A 17,144-nucleotide genomic window follows, 5' to 3' on the forward strand; every position below is an offset into this window, starting at 1 on the left:
TGTTTTCAGAAAAATAATTCAAAGTTAACAAACACAACAATGTTTTAGAAATGTAAAATTTTATTTCTCAAAAACCAATTCCAGAAATAAATTTTTGGAAACTTCTTTCTAAAAACATATTTCTGGCCATCAAACACTACCTAACTTAACATCAACGAAGAGAGAGACTGGTGGCGGCTACCTCAGGAGCAAGCCAAATCACTTAACAAAGATGGCCGAGCGACTTCTTCGTTAATTGGTGTAACCATTAAATCCTTATCCTCCTGATTTTTTCTTTTTTGTATGGCTTCAACTGGTATCAACAAACACAAGTGAAAAATGTCTACCAAAAACGTTCGACCAGGGAAAATTTACCCTAGAAAAAAGTTGGACCTGGCTGACTTTTTTTCAGGGATTTCATTTTTGCCCATTAGGGCTTCTTCTCTTCACCACATCATTTCCCTGTGGCCACCGCCTCTTCCTTCTCCCACAGATGAGCGAGGGTCCATCGAGAGTAGATCAGCACCGCGTCTTTCTCTTCTCCTTCGATTCTCTTTCTCATCACAGAACAGCTGGCGGAGTGATTCTATTTCTTCACAGATAAGATCCTTATCCGTCTCTCTCTTGCGCCATCTCTATTCTGTCTCTCTCCCTCTCCCTTTGTATGTTGGCTGCACGCACTATGTCTCCCTTTCAATGGTGGATGCCAAGTTTTCCTTTCAATGATGATGAATTTTGCAGCATACCTTTGCGGCTATGATTTTTTTTTTCTTTAAGAATAGGTGAGAAAGAGAACAAGATGCGATTGAAGCGTTAGGTCAAGTTTTATTCTTGATCTTAGCGATCCTTCAGTCGTTTGGGGTCGTTTGGAAGGTGACCAATCTCCCTAATGAGAGTGATCAGAAAATGAAATTGTTCATAATCTGAAGCAGAAAAGGGATGGCCTTTCTTTTCCTTGTTGCTTCTGTTTCACCTCACTTTGTAATTTAGGAGTGCAGGAATTGTACAAAAGTAAGAAAAATTATGGTGACTATGGTAAGTTTGTCGTCAACAGGGATATCACATCCTCATTTTATTATGTCCACGTAAGATTCTTCTTTTATATTATTTTACCATCTTTTTTTTTCCCTAAAAGTAGATTGATCAGATTGTAACAAAACTTGCTAATATGAATCTGAATGTAGAGTATTACCTCTTCATTGATCAACAAACATGGTCAACCTTTTTTCTACTGGTAAGCATATGAAATTTCTACAATCTTGGCATTATGATGAATTTTTTGGATACATATTTAATGATCTTATTTGTTCTTCTGTAGGTTGCACATGCAGTCTCCTGCATCTATGTCTGTACGACTACCAGTAGGTGTTCCTGATAAACATAAACGTGAAACTTCTAAAGAAGTGTAACTACCACAGAAGATAGCATAAAAAAAATCTTCGCAGGTTTTCTGCTATGTGGTATATTTGAGTCTGTATACTTTTAAAGTTGCAATTCTGTGTTTGCTGTTGTGCTTCTTGTAATGAGTCCAGATTGAAACATTGCCATGGTTATTACTAATAATGTCATTTTAATCGACCTTGCTTCTTTTAGACCAACTTTATAAGTAGCTTTTAGCACTCGAGATGGACCTCTTTGGAGATAGCTTTTATTATCATGTTGGCTACGTGGTGCAACAGCTCTGTTGCACCAAACGTAGTTAATTTTTGAACGGAAAAAAACTTTCAAACCATCAAACATGGTCTCACAATGGAAAAATCGAATTTTATCCTTCCGTATATTCTTCCAGAAGTTTTTTTCATGGTAAATTTACCATGCAAAAATCTACCCATCTATCAAACGGTACCTTAGTTAATGTAACTAATTCATTTTCTAATAGTTGTAGGTGGACATCGTTAGCTCAAGAAAATAACATTGAAAAAGCATCTCATGCTTCTTTAGAACTCTTAGCATCACGTATAAATTCTAATAAATCTTTTTCAATTGATACCTTAATTGCAAATAGAGTTTTTCTTGCTTTGATCATCCATTTCTTCTTAGCTTCCTCGTCAACAGGAATATTTGTATCTGATCGCAATACTATCTCACATAATTCTTCTCAATACGACTACAAGCAAGATTTCCAATAATCATAATTGCTATTGTTAAGTTTTCCAATATTATTTAGTGCAACCGCTAATGCCGCTATAATCTCATAATATAATTAGCTCAATAAATTTCACTGCTAAATTGACCCTTAAACTGAACATGCTCTAATACCAATTGTAGGTGAAAATGTGGGCCCTACATATAACTTACACCCAAACACGAATGTTGTATGCAAAGAAAAAGTGACAGAGTCTCGATGTCCAAAATAATTTTCAATAATAAACTTGACAAACTTGACTTAGTAAAAAGTCATTAAACAAGCCAACAAAGTCCACAAAGTGAACTTAACTAAGCCATGATGTAAAGTATGCACCAAGGAGATTTTAAATAATACACTTCTATTACTTGTTAAAATGAAACTTACAAAAGAAAGGGTATATGGACTCACTTTAACTAACTCACATAGTGAGTTAATACCCAAAAACCCAACGCCCTTGCATTTGGGCACACACGAACGCAGCTCACAAAGTGAGCACACAACATCACTCAACTAACTAGATTTGATTTTGATGCTTTGCAAAATGGCCAGCACTCCTACTTATAGGGAGGACAAGTCGGTGGTGGAAGAATCCACCAAATTCTAAAATGGAGGTTCACAGCTTCTTGAGTCTCCTCAACTCTTCCAAGAGAGTCGGTGACGACTCTTTACATTGAGATTCTGCTACAAAAACTAGTCTGAGCTAAAAATGTCTTTCTTCTACCATTTCGATCTTCATATTCCATGAAACACCAAAGAAAATCTAGAATAATTTTCCACGCTATCAAATACTAAAAAAGTTATTCCATAAAAGTTTTTTCATCCCCATTTTAAACTTATAATAGTTTTTCCAGAACAAGTTTCCATAAAGTCTTATTCCAGGCCATCAAAGGACCGTGGAGAAGGGAACGCTTTGAGAGGTATAGCTTTCTGCAGAGTTAAGCCAAACTTGGCTTTCACATCCAGTTGCTCGGGGCCCATCCCATGTGGGAGATTCCATGAAAATGAATGGAGAAGAGAAGCCAACATCAGATGAACCATGCGGACCCCTAAAGGGATGGCGGGGCAGTCCCTCCTTCCGGCGCCAAAAGGGATGAAATGAAAATCCTTTCCTTTGAAATTTACATCAGAATTTAGAAACCTCTCTGGTAAGAAGGATGTTGCATTTTCCCAGCTGGCGGGATCAGGGCCGATGGCCCATGCGTTGACAAGAACTTGGGTGTTCTTACGGATGGTGAAGCCAGCTACCTCTGTAGTTACATCTGCGCTATGTGGAACGAGAAGAGGAACAGGCGGGTGCAACCGCAAGGTCTCCTTCACCAGTGATTGTAAGTAAGGGAGGTGCTGGATATGAGACTCCTTCACATGACGTTCTGAGCCGATGGTCCTTTTCAGCTCAAGCTGCGCTATGGACATCTTGTCTGGGTGTCGAAGCAGTTCAGTCATGGCCCATTCTATGGTGGTAGAAGTTGTGTCACTTCCACCAATGAACACGTCCTGATTTACCAAACAATGACCGTTTAATTTGGTCAAATACTTTGTAATTTAATAGTAATGAAGAATGACAACACAACGTAGCTTGTGGTGTTGTCTGGCAGTAGTAACAATACAGCTTGTTACTCTTTCATGAAGTTGCATGCCCCAAAAGATTATAGCTGGTTTTTAAAACAATGTATTACACAGTTCTATAAAGCTGCCCTAAAGATTGAAACTAGTTTATGAAACAATGTATTGTACAGTTCCATGAATATTTAACCTGCCCCAATCTTTATAGCAAATGCAAGGAATAGTAACAAGCTATTTTCAATGCCAACCACTCCCACAGAGTAGGATTAGTCTGACAAGTTGGGTGTTTAGTCCTTGAAAATAAAAATGTTCGATGTATGAAAGGCCATAAATCCCACAATTGAACTCTTCATGACTAAAAAAAAGACGTTTTTTTCAGATTAAATTTGAAAAAACAAAAAGCCCACTGCTGCGGAGGACGTCACATATTCCTAGGGAACATAGGTAGGCCTGGGCATCGGGCCGGGCCGCCGCCGGGCAGGCCCGGCTTGGTCCGGTTGGGCCAGGCAAAACCTGGCCCGGGCCCGATAACCCTCCCGGACCGGGCCTGATAGGGTGGCCTGGCCCGGCCCGACTCCCGCACTCGGGCGGTCGGGCGGCCTCCGGTGCTCGCTCCCCTCCCTCTCTCTTCCCGTCTCCCTCTCCCTCTCCCTCTCCCTTTTCCCTCTCCCTCTCCGCCTCCATCCCCCGCTCGCTCCCCTCCCTCTCCACTCCTCCTCTCGCTCTCCCTCTCTGCTCCCTCTCCCTTCCCGTCTCCCTCTCCCTCTCTGCTCCCTCTCCCTCTCCGCCTCTGTCCCCCGCTCGCTCCCCTCCCTCTCTGCTCCCCCTCTCCCTCTCCCTTCCGGTCTCCCTATCCCTCTCCCTCTCTGCTCCCTGTCCGCTCCCCCTCTCCCTTCCCGTCTCCCTCTCCTCCCTCTCCGCTCCCCCTCTCCGGCTCTCCCTTCCCGTTTCGTCTCCCTCTTCGCGGCGGGCCGGGTCAGGCCTGACTTTTGGTGGCCCGGCCCGGCAATATTATCGGGCCGGGCCTGGGCCCGGGCTTCTGGCCCGATGGGCCGGGTCTTAGCGGGCTGGGCCCGGGCCTGGGCTTCTGGCCCGATGGGCCGATGCCCAACCCTAATCACAAGCTGCCCTGTTATAGGCAAACCTGATTATATATGATATATGTTGTACTGGTATGGTTTATGATAAAATTGCCCTTGCTTGAATAGAAAAAAAAGTTGTGTAGACAAAAAACGAACTCAAACTCCGACCTCCGTGGCAAGAGGGCCCACAGGAACACGCCATTCCATGTTATTGGGGAAGATGCAAAGGCGTGATAAGTATTGTTGGTAAGGTTAGTACAATAACTTGTGGAAAACTTATATGTCTTAATTTAAGTTTCAAATGAAAAACTAGAGCCGTTTCCAAAGCAATTCCTCCTTCCATACCCTTCCACATCTCTTTTTAGTTGCAAAATGAATCACTAATTACACCCTCAAACACCACATGTGAGTGTTTTTTGCATTCAGTCGCAGAGCCAAAAAAAAAATTCTGGAGAGATACACTCGTTTATATATATATATATATATATATATATATTATATATATATATATATATATATATAACAAAGCAAATATTTGAAGATGTTAATATACAATTGAAGATGTTAATATACAAATAAAGAAACATTGAGTGCATCCTAGCCTCATTTGTTTTTTATTTTTACACAATTAATTTGGTTTTTTTTTTAAGTTTTTTCTTAATTCGTTCTTTATTCTTTGCCTAAAATATAAAACATGAAGCCACATGTCTTGCTACCATTATTTTTCTACACTAACTTTTTCTCGCCCTTTACCCCGAGCCATCTTTAAAAGAAGGCAAAGGGTTCTTTTGACGTACTTTCGGTCCTTCCTTTTTTTAACGGCGGTTAACCTGACGTACTTGTAAGAAGAAGGTAATGGAAATGATCATTTTGAAAATACCCCTAGAAATTAACCGGTAAAATAATATGCTTTCATATTGAAAATTTGAGATCTTTCCCAGAATCGCTCGAACTCAGTATAAAATCTACTTGAAAAAAATTATTAAGCTATATGTGATTGGCTTATGAACCCTGGCTTGAAAAAAATAATACTAAAGAAGAATTGGGTTGAATAAAAGGGAGCTCACTGTTAACAAAGGCCTGATATTCTCCCTGGTGAACCCTGAGCTTGGCTCCCTGGTGAGTTCAACAAGCACTTCCAACAAATCACCATGCTTCTTCTTCTCCCCTCCTTTTGCAGCTGCATCCGACTCCATGCGCTTGTCGATCACTTGGTCAAACGCATCATACAACCGCTTTATAAGAGTTGTATTTCGACGCCGCAGACATTGAGGATCGGCCCACCTGAGCGCCGGGAAGAAGTCGGAAAGGTTTGGCTTTGCGTTGAGGTCTAAAATCTCCCACAACAAGTTCTTGAACCCTCCCGCCGACTCCGACTCGAGATCCACCACGTCCTTGGAAAAGATGGTGTTTGCCACCAAGTTCAGGGTGGTTCCAAACGCACACAAGCCGATATCGACTGAATGACCGGCCGCACAGGCCTTGTGAACATGCCGGAGAAGGGCTTGAACCTTTTCTTGCCGGACGCCTGCTAATATGTCCAGTCTCTTGGGCGTGAACAGCTCCATGTTGCAGATCCTTCTCAGCTCTCTCCATCTTGTCCCGTTCTGACTAAACACCAGCGAGTGGTGGTGGTAGTCGAACACGGTGACAACGTCTCTGACGGTTCGGCCCGCAAACGCCTGGTCGTGCTTATGGAGCACCTGTTCGGCCATCTCAGCCGACGAGACCACCACGGTGGTGATGAAGCCGAGCTGCAGCGCCATGAGCGGACCATGCATCTCAGAGAGTCTAGCGAGAGACTCATTGGGCATGCTGCCGAGTTCAAAAAGGGACCCGACCACCGGAAAACCACCGGACCCGGTGGGAGCTTACTGGTTTTCCGGAAACGGATCATATTTAAAATATACAGGAATGGCAGGAGAATAAAGAGCCACAAAACCAAATCGGTGCTTAGCTCAGCCATTTCTTTGGTTCTTCTATCGCTTATTAATTAGATGTTCAAGCGGATATTTATAGCTTCTTGCATGTAACATATTTGGTACCTCCTTTTTTTTCAAGTTGCGATCTTTATAAAACTTAAAAGTTTCTTCCCCCTTATTTACATAAAAGAATTATGGTTTTAGCCTTATAGTCTTCTTTCCTCTCTCAAAAGTTGGAAATTTACTTTTCGTTAGTGAACTAGATAAAATCTTATTAGAAAAAAATACCAACTATTTAAAATTTTTAAAATTTCATTAGTCACAAAAATTTATAAATGGCACATCTGTTAAGGGGATGAAAAATGGTTTGATTTCCCGATAATGAAGCGCGATGCTAATATATCACGTTTAAAACCTTGAAAGAAGAACAAAAATTAAATCCAGTTAACTTTGGATCTCCAACTACCCTGCACGTGGTTCTCTGCCGGTAGTTGGCATTTACAGATGTCAACCTTTTTTTTAATGAAGGAGAGCTGGGGAATGAAAAATCTGTGTGTGATTCGATTCTAAAAAGATGTGGAAATCCCAATATTAAACTTTGTCTATCATATATTTTTGGGTTTTCTGATATTACGAGTAAAGTTTATAAAATTTTCTCTAAGTTCAAAGCTGCCAAGTGCCAACCTCATAAATTCTCATAACTTTCCTTTCTATGTCATGTTCACTTTAAGGGGCCGTTTGATGGCTGGAAAGCATGGAAACTGAAAAAAATTTCCAGAAATATATTTTTGGAATTGAGAAATAGGAAAAAAATTTCTATATTTCCAAAACAAGCTTGTGTTTGTTAAGTAGGAAATATTTTTTGGAAAGAAATTTCGTCTTTTGGCAGAAGTGAAAGAAGGGAAGGGAAGGAGGAGGAGGAGGAAGAAGGGAAGGGAAGGGAAGGAGGAGGAGGAGGAAGAAGGGATGGGAAGGGAAGGAGGAGGAGGAGGAAGAAGGGAAGGGAAGGGAAGGGAAGGAGGAGGAGGAGGAGGAAGAAGGGAAGGGAAGGGAAGGAGGGAGGAGGAGGAGGAAGGAGGAAGAAGGGAAGGGAAGGGAGGAGGAGGAAGAAGAAAGGAAGGGAAGGAGGGAGGATTTTGTGGATGATGGGCATCAGGCGGTGCCATCGGCGGCGGCGTCGGAGGTGGCCTCGCTGTGCCCTCCTCCCCTTCTTCCCCACTTCTCCTTCCCTCTTCTCCTTCTTCCCCTCTTCCCCTCCTATCATTTTTCTTCCCCTTCTTCCCCTCCTATCATTTTTCTTCCCCTTCTTCCCCTCTTCTCCTTCCCTCCTCGCCGTCCCCTCTTCTCCTTCCCTCCTCTTCTTCTCCTCTTCTCCTTCCCTCCTCGCCGTGCCCTCTTCCCCTCTTCCCCTTCTTCCCCTCTTCTCCTCGCCGTCCCCTCTTCTCCTTCCCTCCTCTTCTCCTTCCTTCCTCGCCGTGCCCTCTTCCCCTCTTCTCCTTCCCTCCTCGCTGTGCCCTCCTCCCCTTCTTCCTCCTCCCTCTTCCCTCCTTCCCTTCCTCTTTCTTCCTCCTCCCTCCTTCCCTTCCTCCTCCTCCTTCCCTTCCTCAGCGTCCCTTCTTCCTCCCAACGGTCAAAAAAAATTTTTCAGAAATATTTTTCCATTTTCACTTTTAACGGTAAAAAAAAAATTCTAAGTTTGATGAAGAGAAAAAATTTTAAAATTTTGAATTTTTTTTCTACTGCTACATTAAATTTCCAGGGCATCAAACGCGCCAATGAATTCTTGTTTATGGGAGGATCATTCCTTAGTTTGTTGGAAGGGGAATGAAAAACATTATTTATAATTTTGTTTAAAGTAGTAGGTTTTTCTTGTAATATTTTATAGACTTAATATTGTTTTCTAGATTTTTGAAAGATATGCGGTATGTCAAGGAAATTCCTGAAAATTTGGATATCGTTTTGAAAATCAAGATGGACTCAAAAACCATAAATAAAGCAACCTTGCATTACCGCTGTTTTGAAACCCCACCTCCAAGCGTCCCCCGCCACCCGGCGCGGTTTTTTTATTCATAAGTATTTGGGACTCGTCGGATTTAAGAGGCAGCTCGTCGGGTCACTCATTTTGATTATGTTAGTGGTCAAGAATTTTCCTCTAGCTCAGAAAATAAAATTTAAATTTTGCAAGAGTTTTCTGTTTATCAAACACAGTAATTTTTTTTTTACCGTTAATCTGAAAATCGAAAACATATTTTCAGAATTTTTTTTGGAGCCGCTCGGCACGATTGTGGAAGGAAGAAGGGAAAGGAGGAAGGAGGGAGGAGGAAGAAAGGAAAGGAGGAAGGAGGGAGGATGAAAGGGGAAGGAGGGAGGAGGAAGAAAGGAAAGGAGGAAGGAGGGAGGATGAAAGGGGAAGGAGGGAGGAGGAAGAAAGGAAAGGAGAAAGGGGAGGGAGGAGGAAGAAAGGAAAGGAGAAAGGAGGGAGGAGGAAAGAGGAAGGAAGCAGAGGTGGAAGAAAGGGAGGAGGAAAGAGGAAGGAGGCAGAGGTAGAAGAAGGGGAGGAGGAAAGGGGAAGGAGGCGGAGGCGGAGGGAGGAGGAAAGGGGAAGGAGGCAGAAGGAAGAAAGGAAAGGAGGAAGGAGGGAGGAGGAAAGGGGAAGGAGGCGGAGGCAGAAGAAAGGGAAGGAGGAAGAAGGGAGGAGGAAGAAAGGGAAGGAGGGAGGAGGGAAGGACGTGGAGGCGGAAGAAAGGAAGGAGGCGGAAGAAGGAAAGGAGGCTTTTCCATTTCTTCCGATTCTTCCTCCATCGCCATCAAATTCAGAAATTTGTTTTCAGAAAAATAATTCAAAGTTAACAAACACAACAATGTTTTAGAAATGTAAAATTTTATTTCTCAAAAACCAATTCCAGAAATAAATTTTTGGAAACTTCTTTCTAAAAACATATTTCTGGCCATCAAACACTACCTAACTTAACATCAACGAAGAGAGAGACTGGTGGCGGCCACCTCAGGAGCAAGCCAAATCACTTAACAAAGATGGCCGAGCGACTTCTTCGTTAATTGGTGTAACCATTAAATCCTTATCCTCCTGATTTTTTCTTTTTGTATGGCTTCAACTGGTATCAACAAACACAAGTGAAAAATGTCTACCAAAAACGTTCGACCAGGGAAAATTTACCCTAGAAAAAAGTTGGACCTGGCTGACTTTTTTTCAGGGATTTCATTTTTGCCCATTAGGGCTTCTTCTCTTCACCACATCATTTCCCTGTGGCCACCGCCTCTTCCTTCTCCCACAGATGAGCGAGGGTCCATCGAGAGTAGATCAGCACCGCGTCTTTCTCTTCTCCTTCGATTCTCTTTCTCATCACAGAACAGCTGGCGGAGTGATTCTATTTCTTCACAGATAAGATCCTTATCCGTCTCTCTCTTGTGCCATCTCTATTCTGTCTCTCTCCCTCTCCCTTTGTATGTTGGCTGCACGCACTATGTCTCCCTTTCAATGGTGGATGCCAAGTTTTCCTTTCAATGATGATGAATTTTGCAGCATACCTTTGCGGCTATGATTTTTTTTTTCTTTAAGAATAGGTGAGAAAGAGAACAAGATGCGATTGAAGCGTTAGGTCAAGTTTTATTCTTGATCTTAGCGATCCTTCAGTCGTTTGGGGTCGTTTGGAAGGTGACCAATCTCCCTAATGAGAGTGATCAGAAAATGAAATTGTTCATAATCTGAAGCAGAAAAGGGATGGCCTTTCTTTTCCTTGTTGCTTCTGTTTCACCTCACTTTGTAATTTAGGAGTGCAGGAATTGTACAAAAGTAAGAAAAATTATGGTGACTATGGTAAGTTTGTCGTCAACAGGGATATCACATCCTCATTTTATTATGTCCACGTAAGATTCTTCTTTTATATTATTTTACCATCTTTTTTTTTCCCTAAAAGTAGATTGATCAGATTGTAACAAAACTTGCTAATATGAATCTGAATGTAGAGTATTACCTCTTCATTGATCAACAAACATGGTCAACCTTTTTTCTACTGGTAAGCATATGAAATTTCTACAATCTTGGCATTATGATGAATTTTTTGGATACATATTTAACGATCTTATTTGTTCTTGTGTAGGTTGCACATGCAGTCTCCTGCATCTATGTCTGTACGACTACCAGTAGGTGTTCCTGATAAACATAAACGTGAAACTTCTAAAGAAGTGTAACTACCACAGAAGATAGCATAAAAAAAATCTTCGCAGGTTTTCTGCTATGTGGTATATTTGAGTCTGTATACTTTTAAAGTTGCAATTCTGTGTTTGCTGTTGTGCTTCTTGTAATGAGTCCAGATTGAAACATTGCCATGGTTATTACTAATAATGTCATTTTAATCGACCTTGCTTCTTTTAGACCAACTTTATAAGTAGCTTTTAGCACTCGAGATGGACCTCTTTGGAGATAGCTTTTATTATCATGTTGGCTACGTGGTGCAACAGCTCTGTTGCACCAAACGTAGTTAATTTTTGAACGGAAAAAAACTTTCATACCATCAAACATGGTCTCACAATGGAAAAATCGAATTTTATCCTTCCGTATATTCTTCCAGAAGTTTTTTTCATGGTAAATTTACCATGCAAAAATCTACCCATCTATCAAACGGTACCTTAGTTAATGTAACTAATTCATTTTCTAATAGTTGTAGGTGGACATCGTTAGCTCAAGAAAATAACATTGAAAAAGCATCTCATGCTTCTTTAGAACTCTTAGCATCACGTATAAATTCTAATAAATCTTTTTCAACTGATACCTTAATTGCAAATAGAGTTTTTCTTGCTTTGATCATCCATTTCTTCTTAGCTTCCTCGTCAACAGGAATATTTGTATCTGATCGCAATACTATCTCACATAATTCTTCTCAATACGACTACAAGCAAGATTTCCAATAATCATAATTGCTATTGTTAAGTTTTCCAATATTATTTAGTGCAACCGCTAATGCCGCTATAATCTCATAATATAATTAGCTCAATAAATTTCACTGCTAAATTGACCCTTAAACTGAACATGCTCTAATACCAATTGTAGGCGAAAATGTGGGCCCTACATATAACTTACACCCAAACACGAATGTTGTATGCAAAGAAAAAGTGACAGAGTCTCGATGTCCAAAATAATTTTCAATAATAAACTTGACAAACTTGACTTAGTAAAAAGTCATTAAACAAGCCAACAAAGTCCACAAAGTGAACTTAACTAAGCCATGATGTAAAGTATGCACCAAGGAGATTTTAAATAATACACTTCTATTACTTGTTAAAATGAAACTTACAAAAGAAAGGGTATATGGACTCACTTTAACTAACTCACATAGTGAGTTAATACCCAAAACCCAACGCCCTTGCATTTGGGCACACACGAACGCAGCTCACAAAGTGAGCACACAACATCACTCAACTAACTAGATTTGATTTTGATGCTTTGCAAAATGGCCAGCACTCCTACTTATAGGGAGGACAAGTAGGTGGTGGAAGAATCCACCAAATTCTAAAATGGAGGTTCACAGCTTCTTGAGTCTCCTCAACTCTTCCAAGAGAGTCGGTGACGACTCTTTACATTGAGATTCTACTACAAAAACTAGTCTGAGCTAAAAATGTCTTTCTTCTACCATTTCGATCTTCATATTCCATGAAACACCAAAGAAAATCTAGAATAATTTTCCACGCTATCAAATACTAAAAAAGTTATTCCATAAAAGTTTTTTCATCCCCATTTTAAACTTAGAATAGTTTTTCCAGAACAAGTTTCCATAAAGTCTTATTCCAGGCCATCAAAGGACCGTGGAGAAGGGAACGCTTTGAGAGGTATAGCTTTCTGCAGAGTTAAGCCAAACTTGGCTTTCACATCCAGTTGCTCGGGGCCCATCCCATGTGGGAGATTCCATGAAAATGAATGGAGAAGAGAAGCCAACATCAGATGAACCATGCGGACCCCTAAAGGGATGGCGGGGCAGTCCCTCCTTCCGGCGCCAAAAGGGATGAAATGAAAATCCTTTCCTTTGAAATTTACATCAGAATTTAGAAACCTCTCTGGTAAGAAGGATGTTGCATTTTCCCAGCTGGCGGGATCAGGGCCGATGGCCCATGCGTTGACAAGAACTTGGGTGTTCTTACGGATGGTGAAGCCAGCTACCTCTGTAGTTACATCTGCGCTATGTGGAACAAGAAGAGGAACAGGCGGGTGCAACCGCAAGGTCTCCTTCACCAGTGATTGTAAGTAAGGGAGGTGCTGGATATGAGACTCCTTCACATGACGTTCTGAGCCGATGGTCCTTTTCAGCTCAAGCTGCGCTATGGACATCTTGTCTGGGTGTCGAAGCAGTTCAGTCATGGCCCATTCTATGGTGGTAGAAGTTGTGTCACTTCCACCAATGAACACGTCCTGATTTACCAAACAATGACCATTTAATTTGGTCAAATACTTTGTAATTTAATAGTAATGAAGAATGACAACACAACGTAGCTTGTGGTGTTGTTTGGCAGTAGTAACAGTAACAGCTTGTTACTCTTTCATGAAGTTGCATGCCCCAAAAGATTATAGCTGGTTTTTAAAACAATGTATTACACAGTTCTATAAAGCTGCCCTAAAGATTGAAACTAGTTTATGAAACAATGTATTGTACAGTTCCATGAATATTTAACCTGCCCCAATCTTTATAGCAAATGCAAGGAATAGTAACAAGCTATTTTCAATGCCAACCACTCCCACAGAGTAGGATTAGTCTGACAAGTTGGGTGTTTAGTCCTTGAAAATAAAAATGTTCGATGTATGAAAGGACCATAAATCCCACAATTGAACTCTTCATGACTAAAAAAAGACTTTTTTTTCAGATTAAATTTGAAAAAACAAAAAGCCCACTGCTGCGGAGGACGTCACATATTCCTAGGGAACATAGGTAGGCCTGGGCATCGGGCCGGGCCGCCGCCGGGCAGGCCCGGCTTGGTCCGGTTGGGCCAGGCAAAACCTGGCCCGGGCCCGATAACCCTCCCGGACCGGGCCTGATAGGGTGGCCTGGCCCGGCCCGACTCCCGCACTCGGGCGGTCGGGCGGCCTCCGGTGCTCGCTCCCCTCCCTCTCTCTTCCCGTCTCCCTCTCCCTCTCCCTCTCCCTTTTCCCTCTCCCTCTCCGCCTCCATCCCCCGCTCGCTCCCCTCCCTCTCGCTCTCCCTCTCTGCTCCCTCTCCCTTCCGGTCTCCCTATCCCTCTCCCTCTCTGCTCCCTGTCCGCTCCCCCTCTCCCTTCCCATCTCCCTCTCCTCCCTCTCCGGCTCTCCCTTCCCGTTTCGTCTCCCTCTTCGCGGCGGGCCGGGTCAGGCCTGACTTTTGGTGGCCCGGCTCGGCAATATTATCGGGCCGGGCCTGGGCCCTGGCTTCTGGCCCGATGGGCCGGGTCTTAGCGGGCTGGGCCCGGGCCTGGGCTTCTGGCCCGATGGGCCGATGCCCAACCCTAATCACAAGCTGCCCTGTTATGAAAGGACCATAAATCCCACAATTGAACTCTTCATGACTAAAAAAAAGACTTTTTTTTCAGATTAAATTTGAAAAAACAAAAAGCCCACTGCTGCGGAGGACGTCACATATTCCTAGGGAACATAGGTAGGCCTGGGCATCGGGCCGGGCCGCCGCCGGGCAGGCCCGGCTTGGTAAGGTTGGGCCAGGCAAAACCTGGCCCGGGCCCGATAACCCTCCCGGGCCGGGCCTGATAGGGTGGCCTGGCCCGGCCCGACTCCCGCACTCGGGCGGTCGGGCGGCCTCCGGTGCTCGCTCCCCTCCCTCTCTCTTCCCGTCTCCCTCTCCCTCTCCCTCTCCCTTTTCCCTCTCCCTCTCCGCCTCCATCCCCCGCTCGCTCCCCTCCCTCTCCACTCCCCCTCTCGCTCTCCCTCTCTGCTCCCTCTCCCTTCCCGTCTCCCTCTCCCTCTCTGCTCCCTCTCCCTTTTCCCTCTCCCTCTCCGCCTCTGTCCCCGCTCGCTCCCCTCCCTCTCCGCTCCCCCTCTCCCTCTCCCTTCCGGTCTCCCTATCCCTCTCCCTCTCTGCTCCCTGTCCGCTCCCCCTCTCCCTTCCCGTCTCCCTCTCCTCCCTCTCCGGCTCTCCCTTCCCGTTTCGTCTCCCTCTTCGCGGCGGGCCGGGTCAGGCCTGACTTTTGGTGGCCCGACTCGGCAATATTATCGGGCCGGGCCTAGGCCCGGGCTTCTGGCCCGATGGGCCGGGTCTTAGCGGGCTGGGCCCGGGCCTGGGCTTCTGGCCCGATGGGCCGATGCCCAACCCTAATCACAAGCTGCCCTGTTATAGGCAAACCTGATTATATATGATATATGTTGTACTGGTATGATTTATGATAAAATTGCCCTTGCTTGAATAGAAAAAAAAGTTGTGTAGACAAAAAACGAACTCAAACTCCGACCTCCGTGGCAAGAGGGCCCACAGGAACACACCATTCCATGTTATTGGGGAAGATGCAAAGGCGTGATAAGTATTGTTGGTAAGGTTAGTACAATAACTTGTGGAAAACTTATATGTCTTAATTTAAGTTTCAAATGAAAAACTAGAGCCGTTTCCAAAGCAATTCCTCCTTCCATACCCTTCCACATCTCTTTTTAGTTGCAAAATGAATCACTAATTACACCCTCAAACACCACATGTGAGTGTTTTTTGCATTCAGTCGCAGAGCCAAAAAAAAAATTCTGGAGAGATACACTCGTTTATATATATATATATATATATATATATATATATATATATATATATATATATATATATATATATATATATATATATATATATATAACAAAGCAAATATTTGAAGATGTTAATATACAATTGAAGATGTTAATATGCAAATAAAGAAACATTGAGTGCATCCTAGCCTCATTTGTTTTTTATTTTTACACAATTAATTTGGTTTTTTTTTTAAGTTTTTTCTAAATTCGTTCTTTATTCTTTGCCTAAAATATAAAACATGAAGCCACATGTCTTGCTACCATTATTTTTCTACACTAACTTTTTCTCGCCCTTTACCCCGAGCCATCTTTAAAAGAAGGCAAAGGGTTCATTTGACGTACTTTCGGTCCTTCCTTTTTTTAACGGCGGTTAACCTGACGTACTTGTAAGAAGAAGGTAATGGAAATGATCATTTTGAAAATACCCCTAGAAATTAACCGGTAAAATAATATGCTTTCATATTGAAAATTTGAGATCTTTCCCAGAATCGCTCGAACTCAGTATAAAATCTACTTGAAAAAATTATTAAGCTATATGTGATTGGCTTATGAACCCTGGCTTGAAAAAAATAATACTAAAGAAGAATTGGGTTGAATAAAAGGGAGCTCACTGTTAACAAAGGCCTGATATTCTCCCTGGTGAACCCTGAGCTTGGCTCCCTGGTGAGTTCAACAAGCACTTCCAACAAATCACCATGCTTCTTCTTCTCCCCTCCTTTTGCAGCTGCATCCGACTCCATGCGCTTGTCGATCACTTGGTCAAACGCATCATACAACCGCTTTATAAGAGTTGTATTTCGACGCCGCAGACATTGAGGATCGGCCCACCTGAGCGCCGGGAAGAAGTCGGAAAGTTTTGGCTTTGCGTTGAGGTCTAAAATCTCCCACAACAAGTTCTTGAACCCTCCCGCCGTCTCCGACTCGAGATCCACCACGTCCATGGAAAAGATGGTGTTTGCCACCAAGTTCAGGGTGGTTCCAAACGCACACAAGCCGATATCGACTGAATGACCGGCCGCACAGGCCTTGTGAACATGCCGGAGAAGGGCTTGAACCTTTTCTTGCCGGACGCCTGCTAATATGTCCAGTCTCTTGGGCGTGAACAGCTCCATGTTGCAGATCCTTCTCAGCTCTCTCCATCTTGTCCCGTTCTGACTAAACACCAGCGAGTGGTGGTGGTAGTCGAACACGGTGACAACGTCTCTGACGGTTCGGCCCGCAAACGCCTGGTCGTGCTTATGGAGCACCTGTTCGGCCATCTCAGCCGACGAGACCACCACGGTGGTGATGAAGCCGAGCTGCAGCGCCATGAGCGGACCATGCATCTCAGAGAGTCTAGCGAGAGACTCATTGGGCATGCTGCCGAGTTCAAAAAGGGACCCGACCACCGGAAAACCCACCGGACCCGGTGGGAGCTTACTGGTTTTCCGGAAACGGATCATATTTAAAATATACAGGAATGGCAGGAGAATAAAGAGCCACAAAACCAAATCGGTGCTTAGCTCAGCCATTTCTTTGGTTCTTCTCTCGCTTATTAATTAGATGTTCAAGCGGATATTTATAGCTTCTTGCATGTAACATATTTGGTACCTCCTTTTTTTTCAAGTTGCTATCTTTATAAAACTTAAAAGTTTCTTCCCCCTTATTTACATAAAAGAATTATGGTTTTAGCCTTATAGTCTTCTTTCCTCTCTCAAAAGTTGGAAATTTACTTT

The 17,144-nt window shown here is 43.2% G+C and overlaps 2 protein-coding genes across 2 annotated transcripts; both read right to left on the reverse strand.

Moving 5' to 3' along the window:
• Positions 1-2,977: 2,977 nt before the first annotated feature.
• Positions 2,978-6,566, reverse strand: LOC116268416 (geraniol 8-hydroxylase). The gene is made up of 2 exons (XM_031650067.1): positions 5,820-6,566; positions 2,978-3,601 (listed from the first exon to the last, which is right to left on the reverse strand). Exons 1-2 carry the CDS (start codon positions 6,564-6,566, stop codon positions 2,978-2,980), a joined length of 1,371 nt encoding a protein of 456 aa, XP_031505927.1.
• A 5,905-nt stretch (positions 6,567-12,471) lies between these two features.
• On the reverse strand, positions 12,472-16,787 carry LOC116268417 (geraniol 8-hydroxylase). The gene is made up of 2 exons (XM_031650068.1): positions 16,041-16,787; positions 12,472-13,095 (listed from the first exon to the last, which is right to left on the reverse strand). Exons 1-2 carry the CDS (start codon positions 16,785-16,787, stop codon positions 12,472-12,474), a joined length of 1,371 nt encoding a protein of 456 aa, XP_031505928.1.
• Positions 16,788-17,144: the final 357 nt, after the last annotated feature.

The sequence above is a fragment of the Nymphaea colorata genome, unplaced genomic scaffold (genome assembly GCF_008831285.2).
Source record: "Nymphaea colorata isolate Beijing-Zhang1983 unplaced genomic scaffold, ASM883128v2 scaffold0272, whole genome shotgun sequence".
Lineage (NCBI taxonomy): Eukaryota > Viridiplantae > Streptophyta > Magnoliopsida > Nymphaeales > Nymphaeaceae > Nymphaea > Nymphaea colorata.

Coding starts and splice junctions, on each gene's coding strand:
- LOC116268416 (XM_031650067.1), bottom strand. CDS start 6,566: ATGCCCAATGAGTCTCTCGCTAGACTCTCTGAGATGCATGGTCCGCTC. Junction 3,602..5,819: donor ATATCAGGCCTTTGTTAACA/GTGAGCTCCCTT, acceptor TTGGTAAATCAG/GACGTGTTCATTGGTGGAAG.
- LOC116268417 (XM_031650068.1), bottom strand. CDS start 16,787: ATGCCCAATGAGTCTCTCGCTAGACTCTCTGAGATGCATGGTCCGCTC. Junction 13,096..16,040: donor ATATCAGGCCTTTGTTAACA/GTGAGCTCCCTT, acceptor TTGGTAAATCAG/GACGTGTTCATTGGTGGAAG.